Source organism: Vigna unguiculata, chromosome 5, assembly GCF_037176805.1.
Source record: "Vigna unguiculata cultivar grain cowpea cultivar isolate G323 ecotype 2 chromosome 5, ASM3717680v1, whole genome shotgun sequence".
Taxonomy (NCBI): domain Eukaryota; kingdom Viridiplantae; phylum Streptophyta; class Magnoliopsida; order Fabales; family Fabaceae; genus Vigna; species Vigna unguiculata.
Window position 1 is genome coordinate 2,145,444 of NC_140796.1, and position 27,051 is coordinate 2,172,494.

At 30.8% G+C, this 27,051-nt stretch overlaps 4 protein-coding genes across 6 annotated transcripts; 3 read left to right on the forward strand and 1 right to left on the reverse strand.

Moving 5' to 3' along the window:
• Positions 1-1,317: 1,317 nt before the first annotated feature.
• Positions 1,318-6,057, reverse strand: LOC114183375 (uncharacterized). 2 transcript variants are annotated; one of them, XM_028070385.2, is made up of 7 exons: positions 5,663-6,057; positions 5,527-5,563; positions 4,468-4,704; positions 4,303-4,350; positions 2,489-2,928; positions 2,302-2,407; positions 1,318-1,466 (listed from the first exon to the last, which is right to left on the reverse strand). In XM_028070385.2, exons 1-6 carry the CDS (start codon positions 5,962-5,964, stop codon positions 2,335-2,337), a joined length of 1,137 nt encoding a protein of 378 aa, XP_027926186.1. In that variant the 5' UTR covers positions 5,965-6,057; the 3' UTR covers positions 1,318-1,466; positions 2,302-2,334. The 2 variants fall into 2 exon arrangements, with proteins under 2 accessions (XP_027926186.1, XP_027926185.1); XM_028070384.2 differs by lacking the exon at positions 1,318-1,466 and having other exon boundaries at positions 1,930-2,407; positions 5,663-6,056.
• Positions 6,058-8,661: 2,604 nt separating this feature from the next.
• On the forward strand, positions 8,662-11,002 carry LOC114185351 (Galactose oxidase/kelch repeat superfamily protein). The gene is made up of 2 exons (XM_028073019.2): positions 8,662-8,833; positions 8,951-11,002. Exon 2 carries the CDS (start codon positions 9,097-9,099, stop codon positions 10,411-10,413), a length of 1,317 nt encoding a protein of 438 aa, XP_027928820.2. The 5' UTR covers positions 8,662-8,833; positions 8,951-9,096; the 3' UTR covers positions 10,414-11,002.
• A 6,565-nt stretch (positions 11,003-17,567) lies between these two features.
• Positions 17,568-19,339, forward strand: LOC114185772 (uncharacterized). Of its 2 annotated transcripts, none has more exons than XM_028073678.2 (5): positions 17,568-17,733; positions 17,820-17,863; positions 17,964-18,102; positions 18,533-18,594; positions 18,817-19,339. In XM_028073678.2, exons 1-5 carry the CDS (start codon positions 17,628-17,630, stop codon positions 19,111-19,113), a joined length of 648 nt encoding a protein of 215 aa, XP_027929479.2. In that variant the 5' UTR covers positions 17,568-17,627; the 3' UTR covers positions 19,114-19,339. The 2 variants fall into 2 exon arrangements, with proteins under 2 accessions (XP_027929479.2, XP_027929481.2); XM_028073680.2 differs by having other exon boundaries at positions 17,573-17,733; positions 17,964-18,078.
• Positions 19,340-21,504: 2,165 nt separating this feature from the next.
• LOC114185853 (calcium/calmodulin-regulated receptor-like kinase 2) lies at positions 21,505-26,445 on the forward strand. The gene is made up of 8 exons (XM_028073794.2): positions 21,505-21,747; positions 22,020-22,425; positions 22,684-22,837; positions 24,422-24,548; positions 24,750-24,832; positions 24,906-24,977; positions 25,590-25,793; positions 25,918-26,445. Exons 2-8 carry the CDS (start codon positions 22,100-22,102, stop codon positions 26,218-26,220), a joined length of 1,269 nt encoding a protein of 422 aa, XP_027929595.1. The 5' UTR covers positions 21,505-21,747; positions 22,020-22,099; the 3' UTR covers positions 26,221-26,445.
• The last annotated feature ends 606 nt before the right edge of the window (positions 26,446-27,051 follow it).

Genomic DNA, 27,051 nt, shown 5'->3' on the forward strand with positions numbered 1-27,051 from the left:
CTTCAAAATGTTTTACTAACTAATCATAGAAAAATACAATGGCTATAATAAATGCTTAAAACAGTGGTACTTTTTTTCTGTTCATATTTCAGTAAGTGTATTCAATTAAAAATATTCCAATTTTGGTATAGTTATATTCAAATTAACATAATATAAAATAAAATAAGAAAGTAAAATATTTATGTTAAAATTTTTTATTTTAATAAAGTAAAAATACCATATCATAAACGTGTAATTGCAGCAGTACAAAAATTAATCATCTTATTGTAGTTATTCAACTTTTAAATATTTCATATTATCACACAATAAACATAGCTTCTGAAATTATACCAATCGTGTATGATCGAAATACTCAAAATATTTTAAAGGAGTTATTCATTTTAATATTATACAAATATTAACATTATATACTACACTTTATTATTAATCTATTTAATACCGAAAATTAACTTCGTATTTAACGATAAATACTTAAATTAAGTATAAAATATTTAGCTGTGACCAGTCTCTTCAACATAGAATAATATAGAACAGTCTTCATAAAATTTGAATATTGAGCACAACAAAAAGTTCAAATTAAAATAGTAGAGTTTAAAATTACTTTTCTATTATTATTAATAATTAAAAAAAAAGATAAAATTGATCATATTAAAATTATAGTTGCCCTTAAATATAGTAATATTGCTGTTCATATATTTTAATAGACTTTATTAAGGATTTCTAATGATATTATTAGATATTATATGTTGTAAGTACCCTTTAATTAAATTATATAAAACGAATTTCAGTGTCAAAATAAAATATTTTAATTTAAATTAGAATAATGGATTCTAAATAAAATAATATAATATGTGTAATTTAAGCAATACACCTAAGAGCCTTATTTCCATCATTAACTTATATATATATATATATATATATATATATATATATATATATATATATATATATATCAGTTATTCATATATTTAATAACAAAAAGTAGTTTTATATTCAATGAAAATTATTTAAATTAAAATGTTGTACATTGCAAGAATTTTAACTGACTTTTCCATTACTATTACTATTAGATGTTAAAATCATTAAATATATTACTATGAGATGATAAAATAAAATGTATTACTATCATATGTTAAAATGACTACAAGTATTATAAATAAATTTAACATTATACTTAAATTTAAATGTTAATGTAATTTTGAAACATGAATAGGTAGATGAATTCTATCATTTCACAATAATATTTATATAAAATAATCGTTACTTTCTATGGAATGTTATTAGCATAATCAGAAGAAGAGTTATACAAATGAAAAATTGTATAAAATGTAACGAATTGAATTGTTAAAAAGCTTTCCGAATTTGACACAGCAGTCATAATATGTACTCAAAACTTTTGAGATTCTGCAGTTTCTAACACAAATGTGTTTTTAGCTTGTAATGAACTCCTTCATTGGGTCGTGGTCCTACATATATCGAGTGACAATGAACACTTTCATCAACTACAGATCCATAAACACCATCAAAACTAGATCATAGGAGTGAGTGAGTGAAGTTTACCATGAAAAGAATGAGTTCAAAAACCAAGACAGGTCACAAACTCATACTAATTAGTAGTGGCATAAAAACTTGTAAAATAAAACCATGCTCTTCTTTGCTATGGTTGATTCAAAGGTCTGCCACTAAAACTATGAACCATATATATGAAGACATGGCTTTCACCTCAAGTTAAGGTTTCAAATTGCCCCTTGTAAGGCACATTGCCATACAACTTATATGGCATGTTGAAAATGGTCAAGAATTCAACTATTATAATTGTCATTCAAGTTAAACTACATTTGTTCCGAAACTGTCAAATCATTGTCATATACATCTATTGAAACCGGTGAAATCAATAAATTTTATAGGAAACAGGGAAAGATAATCACGTGGTCCAGAGCTAATCATCAACATTCAATTGAAACAAAAAGAAAGAACAGTAATGCAGAGAAGTTGGATCCAGTCAGTTTTCGTGTAGGAAATATGTTACTTTAGCAATACAGAAGTAAATCTAACAATGCAGAACTGTAAAGTGCCTGTTTATGTGGGAACCTTGACAAATTGAACTTACTACCCTGGTTAATGTTAGCATGCTAAAATCAGGTTACATTATTAACCACAAGAGGATTTAGCGAAACATGATCTACTATGTTAAATTACTTTTTCATCTATTACTTCAGAAAGTGAAAAGGATAATAACTGAACTTTTTCCTATCACCCATACAACCCATCAACCAATCAAATAATCATTAAGAATACAACCTCAACGTGTAAGCTTTTGTCATGGAGTCATCTTTATGCATGAGTTGCCTTGGGCCTGAAACAATCAATATGGCACAAACCAACTGATCTCACCATTTCACCAAAACTGCAGCACAACATAGAAAAATTGTAAGGCATAACATTAGCAGAACTAACATGAGCACATCAAACAAGGTTTGTAACTGACCGGTCAATGCTATTTCTTGCTTTCTCAGGAATTTCTGCTCCGTTACATGCTTTATCAGAGCGATCTATACTCTTTCTTGATTTATCTTTCTTGTCAGCTCTTGACTTTTCTTTATGGTCTGTGCTTATCCTTGGCTTTTCTTTGAAGTCAAAACTTCGTCTCAAAGTCTCCCTTAGATCCATGCTGAGTCTAGGTTTCTCTCTAAAATCTGTGCTACTCCTAGGTCTGTCCAGTTGATCAGGAACTGGTTCAGAACCAGTTTTTTTATACGGTGGCCTCTCAATAACCACAATAAATTTCCTCAGGTGCTTTATATATTCAGGGTAAAGCTCCAGGTTACAATGATTTCCTCCTTTAATCCACAGGGGTTCGTACTTTTGTTTGCAATGTTCCCAAAGTTGCTTCCCGTGGGAGCAATCAACTACATCATCTGCTGTTCCCTAAACGTTACATATGTCAACACAAAAGAAAAACCATCTTATTATACATAAAATGGCTTGAAATTTGAAAGTGATATGTTGATTGCATTTGGCTACTAACAAAACAGCTGACCAATTAAAAAAGTCTAACCCACTACCATGTTCCCCAACATCAAATTTAACTGAGTCAGCTAAGTGTTCATTTTTTATATGCTTTCTCTCTAACTTAAGGTCACACAACCAAAAAAAAGGAAGCACGTCCTAACAATATTTGAATTGAGCTGTTTTAAAATTGATAAAAAGGTTGAAATGAATGTAAAAACAAGAATACATGAAAAGGCTGTGTAGAATGATATCACTAATGTGGCATGGGAATCCCTATACTTTATCAGGTTACAAAATCTAAGCCAAGGATATTTTCTGAATAATAGTTCCCACATGAAAAATTCAAAACTTGTTTTAAGATATTCAATTACCAAATGTTGAGAGATCACTCCAGAATACTCATAAAGATATGAAACTTCATTTTAGACAACAGCCAAGTCGGTTAATAAAAAAAAAGAAAGAGTGAGCTGGAAAGCCTCACAATTTCTCATTGCATTGGGAAATTCGGAAGTCAGTGGACTGTGGTTGTCAACAGTATATTAAAGAATTACAGAAACATATTATCGCAAGCACAAGAAAGAAATTTGGTAGTCAGAAATCCACATATCACTAAGGTCTATTATATTAATAAGAACAACCAGAGAAATGTATGCCGAGGCAATTAGGGGATTGGTTTGGGAGTGTATTGTAGCAATCTTCATAACTGGCAAGGGAGAAGCGATCTGTCCTACTAGTGAAATGGAATAAGCAAAGGGAAGAGAGGAAGTAGAGGGCAAGAAACTTTTGTAAGCGCAGTGACTTCAGCAGCAGCAGCAGCAACAACAATAGAATTTATCAATAAAATACAGTATGATGGAGTTGTGCCAGTGTCCTATCGAAGTACTTTGGCAAGGTTGACAACCACACAAATGATGTTTGAAAATCTAAATAGAAAGCTCAGACGGACATCCACAATGACAACAGTCAAGAATTTCTAAGCAACTGAGTGAAACTTAGAATGGCTCTAAACAATGTTAACAGATCAATATAGCTGAATAAGTTTCAGTCAATTTATTATTGATGATAATGATGATGATGAGGCCCTGAGGGTATGTACAGAAAAGCAAGAAAATGGAAGAGGATCATCAACTCAGATTACATATTAATACATTTCATAAACTATGCGAGATCCAAAACCATCAAGGTCCATTCCATGATTACTTCAAGTTATTATTCCCATTCCGTTCAGTACAATGACAGATTCTATTTAATATATACTATAACATACTAGTTTGAACTGGGCAAACTCACATGAATTACCAGAACTGGACAACTGACCAAAGGAATTTTATCAATGTTCTGCACAAAAAACAGAAAAACATCATTAAATTGCAGCAATGGAAATCTATGTGTGTGAGGCTCAAATTGAACTATGTAACAACCAATTTATTTAGCAATGATAGGTAGAGATAAAACCTTATAAATGTCAAACCAGTATGTCCGCTTCACAGGATACATGACTCGGAGACCAGATAAGATTGGACTGTGTAGAATGACAGCCCTAAGGTTTGGTAAACGAGTAGCCAAATCTGTGGTGGGTCCACTGCCGACAGATTGGCCATACAGAATAATATCTTCCTCTTTCGCCCCATACATTTCTACCAGGCATTTATATGCGGCTTCTATATCTGCATACGTGTTCTGCTCACTAGGCTGTCGAAAAAATATTCTTCAACTCACTCCCATTCCAGCAAAATATTAAGCTACCTCGTGACTATTTAGACATTCTAACTCATAAAAACATTGAACAAGAATAGAATGATATAAAAAATAAATAAACATCAAGGTTCAAAATGACCTCAATGACTTTGATCATGTAACTTTGTTCAAAGTCATATAGATTTAACTTTTAAGGTAACTGATTGGTGGCATAACTTTTAAGGTAATTGTTGTAAAAGTCAATAAATTTATCATACAGATTAAATGACAATATAAAACGAACTCTTTAAATGATTGGTGGATATACACTACTTACTTGTAATTAAATTCAATTTCTTGTTCAATAGCCATCCAACATAAATCATCTACTTCTTTCGACTTTACTTAAGTGAATGTATTATTCTATAATTAAAAGTTCTATTCGTAATTCTTTAATTCTATCGTTCTTAACAGCGTTCCAATTTTTCTAGGATTTAAAAAAAGAAAAAGCTGTCAAATAAGGAAAACTCTTAAAATTTTTAAAAACATGTACAGACTTACGCGATGCATCTCAGTTCAATTGATTAACAACGTTACAGCTAAATCACACGGTTACTATTTCAAGAGGAATCATACAGAGCTCAACAAACCCATATGATCAAGACTCTGTTTGAAAACAAAACAAAAAAAGAAGAAAAAAAGAAGAACTTTTAAGAACTTCTCTATCAGAAATTAAAAAAAAAAAAACTCAATATTTCTCATAAAGAAGATTTGAAAAGCAGATCCAGTATCATGCAAAATAAATAAAAAATCATTAAGCAGAAAAAAATCGCTTACCTTACCAGAAGACTGACCGTACCCAGAATAGTCATAACTACAAGAAGAAAAAAAATGAAAAATTGGCACTGTGAATAAACAACGTGACACGTTATTAGAAGTAACATAATGTAATGTATGTGCAGTGAGTAGTGACCATAGGAGGTTGACTCGGAGGTGGTGACTCAGCTCGGAGAACAACTCGTACATCTGACCCAGATCGGCGGCGTTGCCGTGGGAATAGAGCAGGGTAGAGGAGGCGGAAGGGTTTGCAATGTAGATGGCAACGATGGTGTTCCCTCGTCTGGTGCATAGCTTCAAAACGTCGACGTTTTCCCTGGTGGCCACCCCCGTCATCTTCAGCTTCCCCGTCACGCCATCCACCCCGACACCGTAGGACGGCGGATTAGGGGGGAAGAACGCGAACTTCGCCGCCATCGACGACGTGACCGCCCCCATTAGTTAATAATTATCGGTGTTCCCAAGTTTGGAATCAATCTGGAAAAAGGAAGAAGAGAAGGCACGTGTGATGTGAGTGTGTGGGTATTGGGGGTGATGATGGTGATGTTTAAGAAGGGGTTGTGAGTGTGACAGTGATGCTCACTTGTCAGTACACGTGTCAGTTCAGGAGAGAGGATGGGTGCATTGTTGAGAGTACACACGGGATCTTTCCTCGTTTCTTTGGAACACCGTAATTGCCATAATTTGAATGCGTATGAAAAAAAACATAAAATGATGAAAATAGGAAGAGACAAGACAAAGAATTGGGACAATGATGCCAAAATTAGATGGTTGGTTATTATTGAATTGGTGAGTGAACTTATTGATCCTGTTATTTATTGATGGAATCATTCATTTGTTAATTGTGGTTTGGTTTGTGGTAATAGTTATGTTTTCTTTTTATTACAAATCCAATAAATTCTATTTAATCAATTTAAAAATATTTGTTATTTATATACAAACATGTTACGGGTACAAGGAGCAAACACATCTCTCAAACATTCAACTTATCTTTATGATCTTTTTGTATTAACTTCCACCGATTTGTCTTTTTTTTCTTTGGTTCGATTCTTTTTCGTTTTTATTTGTTTGAACGTTCAAACAATCGGGATACCTGTTTAGAAGTCTCCGATGTTTAAATCAATTCAAATCCGTTCGGATAAATGTAATTAATGTTATAATAATTGCGAAGTAAAAGTTTTCACAAATTTACATGACCTATTTATAGTTTTTGACATGGGCCGTGATTAGGGATTTTCTAATCATAACCCAATTATTTTTTAAACTCGATTATTAACTTGTATTACCTTAATTTACTTAACTTACTGATTTAATTTTTGTGCAGCCGTCCGATCGGAGGGCCGTGCATTCTGACGAAGGTCCCCATAATTGTGTTATGATGACAAAATTCCACTAGCATGAACAGCGGAAACCATTCGGTCGTGAACTCCCTTAAATCACTCTAAAAAAATTGTCAAATCAACAATCCAAAAAATTATCCGCCTGTAGTGGACGGTCTTCGGTCGCTTATTCTTGGACCGTCTGACCTCGATGATTTAGCTTAAAATATTGATAGGCCATACAGTACAAAACCTAAACTTAAAATTAATATTATATATAAAATATTAATACATATAATTTTAGCCTAAGTGATTTTATATGAAGGTTTTGACCCCACAATGCAATTATATGTGTTCCACCACCATCATCACATATTAATATTATACTGCCAACAACTTACCAAAATCGGTTTAAGGCATCACCCATTTCACAACACCTTTTCTTTGTCGTGTGTTACTGTTGTTGTCGCAATTAACACACAATCCAACAGAAGTTCTTACATGATTCAGAATCATAGACACTTGTTCAAAAAATTAAGACCTTGGTTGAAACTATTTTCAAGGATCATTATGATTTTCAATAATGTGGTTGAAACTCAGTGGTAATATAAAGAGCCCTCATTAAAAGTTTCCACCTAAAACCAATTATTAACTTGAAACTACAGTTTTTGTTTATGTTACACCAACCAGACCTTTATATTGTACACAATTTATTTCATCTTGTAAAGGAAATAAAGTTGATTAAGATAAAATGTAAATATCCAAATTAAATATATCCATAAATGAATAATGTATTACTTATCAAAATTCAAAACACTTTATTTTTCGTTACCCTCACAATCCGAACCTTTCTACCTCTTTGGGCCCATAAAATTTCTCCAGTCTTGACGTTCAAACAATGTTCCATTTTCCCTTTGGTCATGTTTAATAATTTGATTCTTCCTTAATGATGCATTAGTGACAGCAGACCTACCTAAAAGGTCAAGTTCGGGAAAAAAGAGGTTTCGATTTCAAAGCATAGATTTGAATTTTTCATCCCAAAAGACGTTATGAAAAATTATTTTGATTAATTATATTTAAAAAGTCTTGTGAATTGTTCAAAATAATTACAGTCATAAAAATTTAGAAATTTTCAAATTGTTTGTATTTTCTAATTAAAAAAAGTGACGGCTTCCCTAAGGTTAACGTTGAGCAATGAGAAACCACAACTTAGTTCACCAACAAATAGTGGGCCCACCAAACAGCAGCACTATGTTCCGTCTGATCACAATTGTCCACCATTATCAGCCGTCGGATGAACAACCAGATGCTTCATAAAAATTGAATTATCATTATTATTATGATTATAATTAACTCAATTGACTGCGTCCTAATCACTGTTGATAATTACAATTAATCTTACATATTCACTTCCCCATTTCAACTAAATTTAGAGAAATTTCATACATACAGAAATTTGGAAATTGGTAAAAGTTTTCTTCCTAATCACTGGTTAAATTATAATTAGGAACCATTTTTTCACCTAATTACACTCCTGGAAAACTTTTTTTTTATTTTTAAATAATTACAAATTCACGTATGAGTTTTTTTTTTTTATAGTTTAATAGCATTAACAGTAGAACCAAAACTAAACTTTTTATTGAGGCACAGAACCTTACAATGTAAAAAAGAGTACTTTAACAAATTAACGGTAAGTGATTGATCGTGGATATAGAGCTGGTGACGCGGCGGAAAGTTAGGAGTTGATACTGTGGATGCGTCCGCACAGGAACACAGAAAGAGTGGGATAAGTACCACACAGTAATTATGATTATTGAATTTTGTGTTCCCTTTGTCAAATAGTGACAAAGTAAATCAAATCAAACCAAAGAGAGAGACTCTAACAGGGACCAAAGTTCCGTCTTCCATGTTCTTCTCACAATCTCAATCCTTCAACCTCTATCAACTTTTTCTCTCATCAATGGGACTGCGTGGTTCCAAAATCCGAGGTAATTCTCTCTCTTCACCCCCACCATAGCTCCCTGCTTAAAAAAAGCGATCTTTTTACGCTATTTACATGATCATCTGGGGTTTTGAGATCTTTACCATTTTGGATCTTGATCTAGGGTATCGGAAATTTTAGCTCAGGAGTATCGGCGATTGAAAAAAATTATGGTTCTGTTATTTGGTTGGTGTGAGGGTGTGGAATAGATGTTTGAATCTGAGATTTTGCTTGATTTGGGGGTTCGGAGGAATTAGATAGATAGAGGGCATGGATTGTTCAGGGCATTCTTCCAAATCAGGGTCTGGAGTGTGTGTTGCTCAACCTGTAGAAAATGGAGGTTTTGGTGGAGATGGGAGGTGCTGCAAGCATGCTTCCCCTCCAAGGAGTGGTGGGTCCAGGAATACTAGTCCAATGGGGCGGGGAGGGTCCAGGAACACGAGCCCTTCGCGGCAGAAGGTTGTTAAGACCAAGCCAAGGGGTTTGGATGAGGAAACTCTTGCCACATTTGGTAAGGTAGTGCATACCGATGTTCAAATGGAGGATAATATATGGGCAATGTTGCCCGAGGACTTGTTGCATGAGATCTTAGCTAGGGTGCCTCCGTTTCTAATTTTCCGGCTCCGATTGGTTTGTAAACGGTGGAATTCTCTGCTTCAAGATAGTAGTTTTCTCAAATTCCATTCCAGTGTGCCATCGCATGGACCATGTCTCCTTACATTTTGGAAGAACACGCAGATCCCACAGTGTTCGGTTTTCAGCTTACCACTGAAAACTTGGTATAGAATACCGTTCACTTTCTTGCCACCATGGGCATTCTGGTTAGTTGGATCTTCTGGTGGTCTTGTTTGCTTTTCTGGGCATGATGGACTAATGTTCAAGACTCTGGTGTGTAACCCCCTAACTCAAACTTGGAGGGCACTGCCCAGTATGCATTACAATCAACAAAGACAACTGATATTGGTTGTTGATCGGGTGGATCGGTCATTTAAAGTGATAGCCACGAGCGATATTTATGGTGACAAGTCATTGCCAACTGAAGTTTATGACTCAAAGATCGACAGTTGGACAATTCATCAGATTATGCCAGCAGTTAATCTCTGCTCTTCAAAAATGGCTTATTGTGACTCCAGATTGTACTTAGAAACCCTTTCACCGCTTGGTCTGATGATGTATAGATTAGACACAGGTCACTGGGAACATATTCCGGCTAAGTTCCCTCGATCATTGTTGGATGGTTATTTGGTTGCTGGTACCCAAAAGCGTCTTTTTCTTGTTGGAAGGATTGGCCTTTATAGTACTCTACAGAGTATGAGAATTTGGGAATTGGATCATACCAAATTTACGTGGGTGGAGATCAGTAGGATGCCCCCTAAGTATTTTCGTGCTTTGTTGAGATTATCAGCGGAGCGATTTGAATGCTTTGGGCAGGATAATTTAATCTGCTTCACGTCTTGGAACCAAGGGAAAGGTCTTCTATATGATGTGGATAAAAAGATCTGGTCATGGATTGGTGGGTGTGCTCTCCAGTCATACAACAATCAAGTTTGTTTCTATGACCCGAGGTTTGATGCTTCTATCTACTAAGTTTGAGTCTTGTGACATGGTGTCAGTTGTACATCAACATTTACAATGATTTTCTTGACGTGTGTTCTTTGCAATGACATTCTCTCTGACCATTCATAATGTTATTGCTCACAATGGGCTGATTTTCTTCATCGGTAAAATGTCTTACTTGCTGCAATGAACAGCATGCCTGACTCTGAATACCGGTTCAGCTCCATAGACAGATTTCTGTGAATGGAATTCAAGATGAAAGATAATGCAAGTTGATGTACAGTGCTGAAGGAAAGATTATCAACTTCTACAAACGGGTTTGGATGTTTAAAAAGGGGTATGTAGCTGTTGATGTGCGGGAAACATTTTTTTGAAGACATTTTCTTACCTTACCAATTGGAGAAGATGCTTTATAGGCATTGAAACTGTGCATCCTAAATTTTAACTGCTTTTCTGCTCGACGGCTCACCGGTGTAATGTAACTGTTCTGAAGCTTGTCTTGAACATTGACCATGTGTAACTTTCTGTGTAAATGGATTCTCCCAACCCTTGTTTTTTACTCATGAAGAGAATGGTTAACTTTATAATATCGTCTTGATCTTGATCAGATTATAGAAAATGATCTTGTTATTTATCCATACTATTGCTCTAGTTTTTAATGCCTATGCAAAACTGTTTAATGTTGAGATGCCAAATTCAAATGGGCGCTAGAGTTAGTATTTCTTGCAGTCATTGTTCTGTTCTGTTCTCATAGACCACTCCCCATCTTTTGGAATTGTTCACTCCATAGTTGTCAAAATTATAGATTGTTAGGAAAAGGTTAATGTGATTTATGAATGGTTGAAAGACGAAGATATCAGATATAACTTATCTGATAACTTTGTGCATACAGGTTTTTATGTATTGTATAACCATTTTTGATTCTGTTATAAACTCATGCTAATGACAAGTGTTTGTGGTTGTTTCCCCAGATTTTGATGCATCCCTTGTAATAATTAACTTTATGCAATGTTTTTTTAATGTGCAATTCATGAGCATACCTATGAAGGATGTAAACCATTATTTTCGTTTTCGTTCCTTATACTTCATCCAATACCTTCATCAATATACCCTCATAATAACTTCATCATCCCATGTTTCGTAATTGATAGGTCATGAAATGATACTCCTTAACCATATTATATTCCCTTATATATAAAAAGTATCCACAACAGTTTGTTTATATTATCATTTGAATTATGAATTATAAATTATCATATAAATTTGCTAAGTTTCATTTAAACAAAAATATAAATGCTGTGATGAAAGTGATAGTGATGTTGTAGGTGAAAAGGAAAGGAGGACATGAGTCATTGGGTCCACTATAAAATGCCCTGGAAGCATATCAAACCACACTTTTTTTTTCTTTTTTTTTTTTTCTTTTTAAATTCTTCCTTTTGGTTTTGAATTATAAGCCGGTGTATACTACTTATCATCGACGTGGAATAATTATTTTCAATATTTTTGTGAATTTAATTTTAACAGCGTATATATTTCGTGAATTTTGTTATTAAAAAATCATAATGTTTTAAGATCTCATCTTTTAGTATAATTTATTTTAAAAAGAATTTTTTTAGTGTATTTGTTTTATTCGGTACATGAAAATTGATTTCTTCGAGTAATTAACCATTCTTTATTAGATGAAAAAAAGATTAAATGATAAAAATTGTCCGCACCATAAACAAAAAGAGAATATAATTATATATTTTTCATTTTTCCAACATTAAATATTATAATTTTTGTCCCAATTTCTTTTTACTTTTCCTTTTTTTTTTCATTCTCTTCTCATCAACCAAACTATGGGTATCCTATTTTTGCTTTTGTTATCCTATTTTCATTTAGGTGTTCAAATTTAATATCTTAACCCCTCAGGAAAAAATTCGTTTCCAATGCAAAATATGTAAAAAAAAAAAAAAAAAAACTCTAAAAATCAAATGGTAAAAAACGAAAGCAGACTATGGTATCTATTTTACAGCATTAGATTAAGTTTTCTATGAAAATGTTGAAAATATTACTACTGTTCTTTAGTGTGAAAGAAAAAAACAATTGGGTAAATGATAAGGAGAAAGAAAAAGTTTCTTAACCATACTCACAACCTAGTTAATAAATTTTTAAGAACTATTTTCTCTTTAAAATCAAAAGAAAAACGAATTTTGTTCATTTTTTTTGTCTCTTATTTGAAGAGAAGGGTTTGGTGTGAATTACGATTTATGATTGAATCTCTATCTTCATTAATGGTAATAGCTATAGTCTTAGTTATAACCATTTGTCATCTCTAAGCAAACAATATGCTATTTTGACACGTTATAATAATTTCTGTTAGCCTTTGTTCAGATTAAATGCTGTGAAATTTTAAATTATGTTAAAAATTGGGAAATGTTATTTGCCTTTTCAATGACTCAAATTATATTTTAGAAAAAATAATAATCCGAAATTTTTGTTCTTCTCATAATTAACAATTTCATTTAGGGATGTACCTTTGATATCTACATTACAAAACTAGTGTTGAACTTATTCAGTTTACAAAACTCTGAAATAATGCATGATACATTAGCAATAAAAATGTTTTTTTATTTCAAATTTTTTTTTTCTTAACTCAATATTGAAATACAATTTTTTGTTGACAATAAAGATTTTGTTTCGCTGCATATAGCCTTTTATATTATTTTTTATCAGAAAAAAAATACAAAAATAATATATACAATACTCTAACTAGTGTATAGAGTTCTAATTGATATATACAATACTCTAATTGACATATATATATATATATATATATATATATATACTGTTGTCTCTAACAAAAAAATGTTACTTAATTTTAGTGATATTTTTACTATGTGTTCTCTATTAAAGAATACTACTATTAGTTTTCATTAATATTTTACATTTTTTATAAACAAATATTACCAAAAAGTTTCAGTGATAAAGTTTTTAAATATTTTTGGTAATATTTTTATAATGTTACCTGTTATTGAAATTTGTTTATTTGATTTGCAGTAACATTTTTAAAATATCGTTTTTTTATTTACTAAATATTTTTAATAATTTTAGAAATGTTACCATTAGAAATATGGCGCAAGAATATATTTTAATTGAAGCATAAGATATATATATATATATATATATATATATATATATATATATATATATATATATAAATGTAGCATGAAATTAGTTAATGATAAGTGAAAAATTTAGAAGGAGTTGGTCTTGAAGGAATCTTTTCTTGGGTTGTTAAATAATCCTCTTTTGGTGGCATACCATGTGCCTATGTTCATTAAAGCTCAACATTTTTTCATTTCTTCCAAAATTTAACTCCTTTTAAAACACGTTATTCATAACACGTCAAAATTAAACCTTAATTAATCTCAATACAAGTTTCGGTTTCAAAAACTAACGATAATCTTCTTTTTATTAGACGATTTTATATACTATTTATAGTTCAGATTTTGTACTAGTTTTTTTTTATATTATTTTTTGCTAAATTATAAATATATTATGTTGGTATTTTAAAATTTTTTAGTTATATTTTAAAGCATTAAAATTAATGATAATCAATATATTATAAAGATACACTATAAAAAAAATTTATCAGAAAATCCAAATTCTACTATTTATCACTAAAACCACATTATTATTCTTTATGAAATTATTCACTTTTAAATAAATAAGTGTATTTTTTTTTTTAATTCTTCAAAACTTCGGTATAGGAAAGTTGGACAAAACAAAACAAAACTCGTTTATATATGCATAAAATAAATACATATTTACTGTTTTTGACCAAGATTTTCACAAGCATTATTATTGAGTTGATTTTTTTTTTTTTTGTTAAATAGTGTTTCAACTTTCAACTAAGAGACTCTACATTTCCGATGTCGTAAGCAACCTGCATGTATATACTTATAAATAAAAAACAAAAAAGCAACCTTCATGTATCGTTTTTTCAAAAGAAAACATTTTATTTGTAGAAAGTAACTGCATGCAGCATATACGTACATGACTTTTATCATCTACAAGTATCATTATACGTATTGTTAAAAATATATATTCTTTGAATGGGTCGTTATCGAATAGAAAAAGATAATAAATTTACGCATATTTCATCTTATATAAGGTTTAATTTTATCTTTTTTATTTAATATAGAATTTTAATTCATACTTTGATTATTCTCAAGATATGATATTATGTTTGAAAAGATGTAATTTTTTTGTTTAATATTTCAAAAAGGGAGTGACCCCTAATACCAACTGAATAAGACAATGAACTTGAATGTGATTTCCTCTCGAAATAATGGTTCCAATTGAAGATACATAAATTATAATATGCAACATATGGTAGGTGTCGGTGAATCTGTTTTATAATTAATTTATACTAGACAGGTCCACACTTTCTAGGTGACTTGTATTGAGGGTTTTCTTAGTAAGAGGGCAAAAAGATGATAAAAACTAAATGAGAGTAAGTTTATATATACATATTTTAGTTTAAAACCAATATCCTGTCCTCTAAAGATATATGATAGCTTTATAATAGACAATTACAAAATAAATTATAAATAAATTATAAATAGGAGTGTTTGATTGGGTTATCTAATGACCCAACTCCAATACAGTTAAATTAAATTGAGTTAGTATGAATTACTAGTTTAGTATAATTAACTTCGGATGATCCCAAAACTCATTCTTACACTCATAATACAAATTACATTATGTTTTCTTTGTCATGCATTGGATTAGTTTGAAAAAAATTAGTTATAATTTTACTTGTCGACTTAACTCGATTGAATATGTTCAAGTATCGTGAGTTGAGTTGAATTGAGTTTAATATACAAAATACAAAAACTCAACTATTTTCTCAATGAATTGAATAATTGATTTGTTAAAACCCAATCCTACCCATAGAAACCCTTAGTTATAAACTCGATTATATTATTGTTGAAAATTCAAGTATTTGTTTAAGTCTCACATAAAGTAAAAATGATAAAATTGAGCACCATATAAGAAAGACAAATCATAGCTTCTTTTTATTTAGCATTTTGAGTTGAAATTGATGTCAATATTTTATATATGGGTTTAATTTTATATCTCATTAGTGTTGTATCTCTCAAGGTATAATGTTATACTTATATCTTATTAATGTGATGTCTCATTAATGATATTTGAGATCTATCAATTGTCATGTTAGATTTACCTTAAAATCAATTGATATGGAATAAACTTATCAAGTAAATATATATAAATCATATTTCAGGACTTGAAGTAGATAATATGAAATTTTCTTAATATTTTAAAAACGAAACTAAAGCATCAAATAAAATCTTTATTTTCTTAAAATTAAGGTGTATTTGATTGAACGAAACAGAAAATATCATCTAACGAAAAAGTTTTATGATTTTGTTTCGAAAACAACCTATGTTTAGAGTTCAATGAAATTAAATAAAAATTTATCAAATATTTGTGACTTTAATACATGTTAGTAATTTTGGATCATACATATATATATATATATATATATATATATATATGACATATAATTAGATGTGTTAGGGTCATTATTTATTATTTATTGAACAAAATAATAAAATGATCTGATTAAATTAAAGATTTGACTAAAGGCATATATCATGAAAATAAATATTGTGTAAAGATCATAAAGTAATTTATAATTTGATGAGGGGCCAAATTAGAAATACTAAAACTTAAGTAATTAACCGTTTATAAATGGTCGTGATCCCCTTCTGAGAGTACACAGAGTCATGACGTACTTTTCATCCTGTTCCTTTCTCTCTATCTCCATCAAGAGAGAAAACCAAAAAAAATAAAGGTCCTCTACAAAAGAAAGATCAGTGGATCAGTAGTGCTCTAAAGAAGGGAACATCATCGTTATAGTCAATTCAGGTACGTTTCTATTTATTATTTACATCATGATTATCAGTATGAAATATTGTTTATGATTGATCATTATAATTAATATTAAGATTTTTTTTATGCTAACGAAACAAACTTAGGTTTGAATTCCCAAACATTAAACAAACACATTCAGTTTGCTTTATTCAAGTTGAAGAATTGTGTAGAAAAAATTAGAAGTAATATTAATTTGAAAAGAAACCGACTTTGGTGGTGAGGGCACGGCGTTCTGAAAAAGAGAGCACTAGCATTAAGTTGGAGGTCACGCCCTCGTGTTCTTAAACTTTGCTGTACAACACAAAACCTTATGCTTTAATTAATCTATTCATTGGTTGTTAAAAAGGTTTCCTACATCGTTTCGCAATTCCATGCACATGCAAAATCAATCCTAGGCTCTTAATTTTATGCCATCAACCTTTTAGGGACTTACACTACATTACATACATTTCCCATCTTGTTAATAATCTTTGGGACAATCTATTTCTCAACAAATTTCAAAGAAACCATTTTCTCTTCTTCTTCCACTGTTTGAGAAGGATGATTGTGTTAGCGTCGAAGATTTATCACTAGCTCAAAAATTATAATTAATCGTTAAGACATAATTCTTTTTACTTCAAAATATAACAGTTTAAATACTGTTATTCGATTGTGATCTAATTTACTTAACTTTTTTCAGAAAATAATTGATATCACCTACAACGATTTATGAATGTGATCATATATCTATTTAACGTGGTTCATTAAATAATTAAGTGTGGAGACACGGTGTACTCGATTCATGACAACCATAATTAAACAATGCACCTTAGAGGCTGTGCTGGCTCGAACGCATAGAACCAACCAAGGTCAAACATAGCCCATACCCATATTTGACTACAAAAACTTTATATGATTCAGTTCCTCTCTCCAATCTCACAAGGATATATATATATATCTGCGATTATGCATATCATTGTGTAGTACAACACAACTTAAAGTAAAATATAAAAAAAAAAACATAAATTGCTTGTTCGATTTTTCTTTTTAAGAAACTACTCTACTTAAGAATCCCTTAACTTATGGAATAAGTTCACATAAATATATAAAATTTAAAAAAAAAAACGATTTTTTAATATGATTTTCAGTTTTCCTAAGTTTTTGACACTTCGAGGAATAATATAATGGTGAAGAGAACAGGAGTCGGAACCCTAGCTTTGACCTGGTCTGAACTTTGAACAGTGTATAAATCCCATGTTGCACTGGTTAAGTTTTTCTCTCTTTCAGCAGTTGTTCAAAGAGAAAGAAAAAAACACAAACTCATGAAAAGAAGAAACAGTGAGATGAAGATCATCACGGTGCTCTCCACAGTTTTACTAGGATGTCTCTTGGTCATCACTGTCCAAGGGGTTTCTTCAGTTCCAACAGGTAAAATAATATTCCGCATTCACTCATTCATTCATTAATCAGTTCCCAAAAATTAAACATCAAGCTAAAGATTGCATCATCTGCAGGTACGGTAGAGTACAAAAACAAACTTGGAGTTGCTGCTCAAGAGGTACATATATATGAATTTCGTGAACTATATATATATATATATTACTGTGTTGTTGATCTTATTCATTAATTTTATGAAATGATGATGATGAATGATTCAGGAAGCATTTGTGAGAAGTGAAGGTGGCCATGTGAGGAAGATAGGAGTTGGGGGAAAGAAATTTAGCAGAGAGGAAGTGAGATATGTTGCAGATGGAGAGGCTTCAAAGATTTCAGGTGCAACCTATTCTGATGGAATATGTGAGTTTGATGAAAGGGAGGGAGATGATAAAATAGTAAAATGTAAAGGGAGGAAAAGTGTTAAACCAAGAAAGCTGAAAAGGGATGCTTTTGTAGCTTTCACTGTTGATTATCAGGGACCCAGGCACCACCTTCCAAAACATAACTGACTCATTGAAATCCCTTTTTCACTTGTGAGTCTAGATATATAGCATCACTATTAAATCTTAGAATCCAAAACTTTCTTTCTAGATTTCATGTACATATTACAATTTCTGTGAATAAATATGCAGCAACTTCCTAATCTTTCAAGTCCAACACACCCTTTTGTCTTTTTCCTTGATGAAAATCGTAATTCTTTATGCTTCTGTTCACTCATATCATAGTTTGTTATTAAACATTTACCAAAGAAACTGTACTTATGGCTCCTTATATCTTTTCCATTCTGCAGGTAACGATAATGATGGTTTGAAGCCTTCTGAATCATCACCAGATCAAAACAATGAGGCTCAGGTTCTATTCACTGATATTATACATTGCCTAAAAATTTGTGTTTCACTAGATAAATGTTTCTTTACAATAAATTAAACCTGTTCCTTTCAAAACCATTGGAATAAAGAGACTGTATATTATGCATCTGCAAAACATATTAGCCAAGTTAAGTTTCATAATGGATCGATCTTTAGCTATATTTTATACAGATTAAGTTGACATATATACTTAATATTCATGCAGAAGCCAAAACAATATTTGAAATCCTCCAAATTTGTTATCCGAAGGAGTGTTTTCAGCAGCACGAACCCGAAGTCATGTTCACAAGATTGCAATTCTGTGGCACCTAAATCCGACTTAGGAAGTTTCTCAAATCCTGAACAAGGAATTTCTGAAGAAGCAGCAAAAAGTAGTGGTGAAAAAGACGAGACACAGAGATTTTCTGAGGCTGCAAAAGAGATTGCAAGTCTGATATATAAGGATTATAAGGGAAAACCAAGTCACAGGCCACCAATCAATAACCAAGAGCCTAGAAATTGAGATGATGAAGAGTAATGACATGGATATATATATCTTGGTTTCACAGTTTTTGCACCAAGTTGTTGTGTTAATTAGCAACTACCTGGTATAATGGCCTAGATATATGTATGATATAGGTTTTTGTTTTTTAGTTTTTGATGTGGCAGAAAAGTAGGACTTATAACAAATATAGTTGTTCGTTAATTTCAGTTCATACTAAAAATAGATATGTGTTCAAGAGTTGTAATTAAGTGGATCTTTATGAATGTGAATTATGTCTTTCAAGTCAAAAAAATAGATCATAGATTTTCACCTATATATATATATATATATATATGGATTGATCTATATAGTTCAACTTAAAGTATGACACAGTACGTATTATCTCTAAAAATTAGTAAAAACATGAATAATTTTTTTAATAAACAGCTGTTAAAATTTGAAGGATAATTTTTATACGATATTATATAGTATTTTAAGTATAACATGGTTTCACAAATTCTACTTGTTAGGTAAGATTTCTATGCATTTATATAATAGAATTTTGTTATATCATTTGATATAAAATGTCTGGTAATACATATTATTCTTATATTTTATTATTCACAAGAATTTTATTATATACAATACAGGATGATCATGACTCACACGGTGTTAATAAAATTAATGTCTATTCTTAAGTGAATAATATTATATATAATATTCAAAATATAGGTTATCTAAATCCTATAATTTCGACACATGACCTTTGAGTAGGAAATGACTAAAATTATGATAAGTAACAAACTAAATATTTTTAAACGTAACACTTTTAACCTACATTAATGTTAATTTAGCGAATGATCTTCACACTATTTTAAAAAAGAAATTAAATTGAGTTTTTTTATTTCAAAAGAAATTGAAACTTAATTAATAAAAAAAAAATATGTATAAAGACCCAAACAAATTAATAAAAAAATCTAAATATATAAACCAAAATTACTAATTAAACCTAAATAAATTTATAATCCATGATAACAGGGAAAATTAAAATAGCTAACTAATAAAAAAATTATGGGAAAATTACGAAATTATCATCTCTGACCAATCCATTTTTTTTTTCAAGAAAAAGTTATAGAACTAAAAAAAAATAGACATCGGCCACAAACTTAGAGTCCATTTTTTTTTACTAATTGTAATTTCATGGTATTTTTCAAGGTCTTTTTAAAAATAAAATCACTACATTAAGTTTAAATACGTTGAGAATTAAAAAAAAAAACATTTAAAACGAAAACACCAAACACAAAAAAACAAGACGCAGTGCAGGCAAAAGGAGGCACAAAGATTGAATAAACGATATTTCGCTTACGTGAAGCGGGTCCCACAACAAATCAAATCTAATAATAATTAACAAATTTTATTATCCTAAGTAATTTAAAAATAATAAACTTGATATTATATATATATATATATATAATATCATTTATTTTGTCATTTATTTAAATTTTATATTTATAATAAAAAAATACATTTTGAAATAAGCACGGATATAAAAACTAGTATATATATATATATATATATATATAATATAAAGCACGAAAACAATACAAGTAGATTGAGTTTTATTTTCTAATAATCTTGTCAATTTATTGAAATTTAAAAACTTTACAAAAATACTTTTTAGTATAATATGATCTGATATTGTGGAGAGATGATTATGTTTGTATAACATATATGTCAAGTTTTAATCTTAATTTATGTTTATGCTTGACAAATATATAAAAAAAAATTATTCGTAGTTTAAAGAAATGATTTTTAGTTCTCCATAAGGATGTCTTGCAAACTAAAACTGAAAATTGTTAACATTAAATAACATAAAAAAAAATACTCAATTTGAAATTTTAAAGAAATTATAAGTTATTTATGACGCTTTCGTGTTTGGTAGTACTTACTTGACATACTTATAGACTTAGTCAATTATTGAATGCATTTTTTTAGTTTAATGGCGATTGATGGTACAGTTAAATTGTTAGATATTCTTTTTTGGTTTACTTTTTAAGGTAGTTATAATCAAATTGCTAAATTTGCTATTTATGTTAATTTACTGCTAAATGTAATTAAATTAATTCATGTGTAATTTATGTTTGTTTTTTTAAGATACAGAAGATGTATTAATTGATGTTTTTGAGAAGAAGAAAAATTATAATAAGTTATACGATAGAGAAATAAGGTAGAAAAAATATATCAAACATTTGCATTTTGTTTATATATCATTATCCATCTTCATTACAATGTAAAACGAGATATTTTCTTATAGAGTTAAAGCTGAATCGGGAAATTACGGAAGTGGATACACAATTAGGATTAAAATACTCAAAAAAGTGAAGAGATGGAATAATTTATGAACAGCAATTAGCCTATTAATGACTTGGTTTTGTTTTTAGTGAAGATGAAAGACGCAGTCGTTGTGTTTGAAGAAAGACCCACCAAATTAATCCGCGTTTTTATTTTGTTTCGTTCCTCTTGAAAGCATGAAGAAGCCTCCAACTCAGACCTCTTCATCCACCTTTTCCAGTTTTAATTTCCCTCTTCGCCTTCTTTCTCTCTTCTTCATCTCGCCACCTCATTCTTAATTAAGCGCAGCTACCACAATGGAAGCAGTATTTCGGAATCAAGGTTTCTTTCTCACCTGATTTTGCTGGCTTGTTTAGGAAGAAAAAGCTTTTTTTTTTTTTTGTGGTTGAATTTGGGTTGGTGGGTTTTGAGTTTAATGGATGATGATGGGTTTGCTTGGTGGATGGTTTTATTTCCAATGTTCATGAGAGTAAAGTGAGTTATTATTGGGACACCAACTTTAAAGTGGTAAATTATTGAGTCTTTTGGCATGTTAGTGATTGTTGAATAGTTAAAGCTTTTCTTATTGTATGTTGGTTTGTATTTTTTCTTAGACTCGTCTTCAAAGTTGGACCTCTGTAGTGCTAATCATGCAAGATGATTGAGAATTTTGAATATCAAGAGAGGTCAAGGGATGGTTGATCAAGGTGATTTAGTTGTCATCTGTGTCTCTATTGGAGTGGCCCTTGGGATTTTGATAGCTTGCTTGGTATATTTTGGCATAAGGTGGTACAATAAGCGAACTCATCTAAGCCGATCTGCGAATGAGCCTAGTTTAACAGCTATCCCTATACGAACAAATGGAATAGGAACAAGCACTGATTTCAGTGCTTCACTCACCAGTTCCGTAGCCAATTATAGCTCACCAAATCCCCCAAAAAAATCACATCCAGCTGGGTGGAATCATCAGAGTAAAGATGGCTTTGCTTCTGTATCAGGCATTCTGAAGTATTCATACAAGTAAGTACATATCTCTTGAACATTAGATGTGTCTTTCTTTCTTCCACAATGATTTTGTTTTTGTATAACTACTAGACATGTAAACCTTCATTAGAAAAGTGTTGATACTTGTTTTGTGAAATCAGGAGAAATGTTATTTGCGTTGTTTTTTTGTTTGGAAGAAAAAGGAGAAAATGGCACTTGGAATTGTTTTGATAAAAAATGCATCCAGTGATATTAACATTTGCAATGACCTAACTGAAATTTTGTATGTTCTAGGGAAATTCAGAAGGCCACACAAAATTTCACAAATATTTTGGGAGAAGGGTCATTTGGCACAGTTTATAAAGCCATGATTCCTACAGGAGAGGTGGTAGCTGTAAAGATGCTTGCGCCCAATTCCAAACAAGGGGAGAAAGAATTTCTAACGGAGGTATATGCTGATCAATTTTTTTATGGGTTATGAAAAAAGGTCTGTGACCTTGCCGTGACACAGAGTAGTACACAAAGTTGTGGGATGCAGAACTTTTTCCTTTATTATGAATCTTCCCAGTGATTTATTTATTATTGGAAAAAGATTTAAATGTGACAATTCAAAGGAATATTAAGATAATGAGATGATATCCATGTTTGCTTTGATTACCTTATAGGCTTGTAGATTAAATTATTTTGTTTTTCTTTGTTTAAGAGTATCTTAAATGCAGAAGGATCTTAAATATGAGATTCTGGTCTTATAAGAAAATTTTATAGGGCGGCATAGTGTAGGTCTTAAAATTAACAATTTGGTCTTACATAAAACCCCTAATAAGACCTATATTTCAATGGCAACAACTATATATGTTGAAAATGACATTTTCAACATTTCAATAACTTTCTAAGTTGTAAAAATTTGAAGCACAAATAAAAAGTTTTAAAAATGTGGGTTCTTATAAGTGTTGAGAATATTTGTTTGATATATTTTTATTTAAATTAGTTTTTAGGAAATATTTAAGTTTTTTTAAAATATTTTTTGCATAAAGATAAAAGTTATTTAATTATTATTTAGGTTTAGGGAGTTAAGATTGAAATATTATTAATATTTGATATTTTTTTTACACTTTGCTCTCTCTACATAGAGTACACAAAACAAATAAATAACACGCTACTCCATATAACATATCTCTTATACTATGATGCATCAATACTTCAATTTGGGTCAAGTATCTCTGTTGGATACTTTATAATACTTTATCAAACCTTATCAGTGAAATATTTAATTTATAAAGCAATAATACTTTTGTGATGACAATAATTTATAACTTTTTATGTTAATAATGTTTAATACATATGATTTTAATTTGGATTCATACAATATTAATCATATATTTATCATGTTTTTAATAATTATTATACATTTTTCAATATTCATATATCACGTATCATATCCTATTATTTTCAAAATAAATGTATCGACGTATCGGATACATGTCGTATCTGATACACGTATCGTGTTCGTGCATCATAGGTCTTATATTTCCAAAATCCCAACAATAAGACCTTAACATTGTATCACAATTTGGAAAAATATAGTGAGTTGCTTATAAATGATTGATATGATTGGAACATTTAAACTAGAATAAGAACCATGTGAGTTTTCTTTATAATATCCTTCACTGTAGATGTTCTAACTCTATTGTAGTGGTTGCACAGGAAACTCTAGTGTCGTGTGCTGTTTGATTTGAATTACTTTGGAACATACATTCAATGACCTGAAAATTTATTTGAGTTTGTATTTGCATTGTGGAGTATGGTCATCATCATTGGTACATAAAATCCTACTAAGGCAAAATAAGTTCCTTATCTGTGAGGTGTAATAATTAATTTTAAATGTTGGCTATGTCCATGCATTTCCATTGGATTTCACTTTAATGATATTGGTTCTTGTTTGAGCAACTCCAAGTATTGCTCCATCAAGCAACACTAATTACCGCTCACCAATTTAGCCGGTCAATGATTTATTAATGTGATGTTGATCCAGGTGTTTCTGCTAGGAAGACTGCATCATCGGAATCTTGTAAATTTGTTAGGGTACTGCGTAGATAAAGGACAGCTTATGCTTGTTTACGAGTTCATGAGTAATGGAAGTTTAGAAAACCTTTTATATGGTAAACGGAAGATCTTCCATGATCCTCTTACTTTCTTTTACATGTTTTTCGTAGTCTACAATTATTACTAAATGTAACGTAGTTTTCACATTTTCCCTTTATGAAAAACAGCAGAGGAATTTCTATTTTTATTTTAACCCTTTAATCTTAAAAAAATGTTTTATGTGGTCTCTATTGAGAATAGTTGTTGCATGCATGTAGGTGAAGAAAAAGAATTGAGTTGGGATGAAAGGCTGCAAATTGCTGCTGATATTTCACACGGAGTAGAATACCTTCATGAAGGGGTATGTTTAATGTTATATTTTCTCCAATTCTGTATGAAAATGTCTTTGGTTAATATGAATATCTATGGAACAGGCAGTACCACCTGTCGTCCATCGTGATTTGAAATCTGCTAATATTCTGCTAGATCACTCAATGCGAGCTAAGGTAAGCTTGTTCCTGCCATTGCTTTTTTATGGTTTTATTCATTTTCTCATGTTTATTAAAAATAAGCCTAATTCAACCTGACAAAATTGGTTTGCAAGGTGAGTTTTGTACTTACTTATATACTATAAACTTGTCTTATCTCTAAACGATGTGAGATCACTTAACAATGTTGATATGATATCAACTCAAGTATTATAATCATTTTCAGGTACTGTGGTTTATAAGAAATATATGTAAATTAAACATAATCAGGGAAGTTTCAAAAGGACTGGTTTGGAAACTTTCAGTGACAAATCTTTTCAAATTGTTGCTGAATTACATCTGCTAAACTGTTGTAATGGTACCATATTTATACAAAAGGCTGAGAGAATTAATCCCATAACTTAAAAATTAGAATCACTGTGTCTAAAGAAGTATTTATATGAGATTTGAGTATCTTAGTATATAAATCGACAATATTTCCCTAATTATATTAAACATCTCATCACGGACCTGAACAATTTCAATGTTGAAGTTTCCCCAAAAGCAGTTGAGTTCTAAAGAAATAAAGTTTTCTGGTTATTTCCTGTTATTGTTTATTAATGATTATCTGCAAAATTACTGATTATGTAGGTTTCTGATTTTGGGCTCTCAAAGGAAGAGATCTTTGATGGCCGTAATTCTGGCCTTAAAGGTACATATGGCTACATGGATCCAGCATACATTACCTCGAGCAAGTTCACAGTGAAGAGTGACATTTACAGTTTTGGTATAATAATTTTTGAGCTCATCACTGCCATCCACCCACATCAAAATTTGATGGAATATATCAACCTTGTAAGTTATTTTTGCTTTGAAAACTAACTACTTCGTCTAGAATTCTTAGTGCTAGTGTTAGTGTTATAAGTCTTTGTACTGATGATTTTCTCTTCGTGTTTTTTTTTTTTTCATTTACTGAAAGGCTGCAATGGATTACGATGGTGTGGATGGGATTCTTGACAAGCAACTTGTGGGAAAATGCAACGTTGAGGAAGTGAGACAGCTTGCTAAAATTGCACACAAATGTTTGCACAAATCACCTAGGAAACGCCCCTCCATAAGTGAGGTTTCGCAGGCTATATTGGGGATTAAGCAAAGGCGTCTCATGAAAGAAGAGAACATGTCATTTGCAAGCACCAACTTCTCCCGAAGTGTGAGTCAAATAGATGAGCAACAGGTTGAATTAACTAGCATAATTACCATGAACCACAGGGAAATGGGGTGAATGCATATTCATATGTTTTGTTGTGAAAATTCTTTTTGAGTATAGGTCAAGGAAAATTTGTACAAAAAATCACTGAATGCCAGTAGCTGCATATGTGAGTCAGGATGTACAGATAGCAAGGGTGGATCTCATGCTACCCTGAAACATGATTTTTGTTTGTGAATGGTCAATTATCTTGTGAGTTTTTTATAGCTAAATTACACAAATAGATTCTACATTGAACCATCAACCATTTACCCATAGATGTACGCTTTCTACGGAACAAATAAAGATGATATGGTGATTGAAGGAAAGGAAAAGGTTTCATTTTTTATATTGTTGTTTGCTCACACTACTTAATCAACATGTTTATGAATTAATTTTCTCTTTGCCTTTTAGTAGAAAGCGTTTTTTGGAACTAAAAGTGAGCATAAGACATGTGAAAGGAATAGAAAAGTTAAAAATAGTACAGGTTGAAATGCCGTTGTTGCTGTTGCTGTTTGCTTGCTTATCTTCATACTCGATTGCTTTTGAGGGAAAATTTTGACACATTCTAAAATTATGTACAGGAAGGTAAATAAGTAAAGATAAAAGAAAAAAAAAGTGAATTTTACATAAAATAACTCTTCGATTTCGAAAAGAAAAGAAAGTGTTATATATATAAAAAAAATCTTTACTTTTATTTATTTTACTCAATTTTGTATTTCAAGTTTCTTTTAATCTAAGCAACCTACAACCCTTGTTTTCTAATTTATTTTCACTTTATCCTACTTTCTTTCTTTCCCATTTCCTTTCACGTTCAAACACGGGAATGATCATCACAACAAATGGCCGATATATACAAGGATTTAA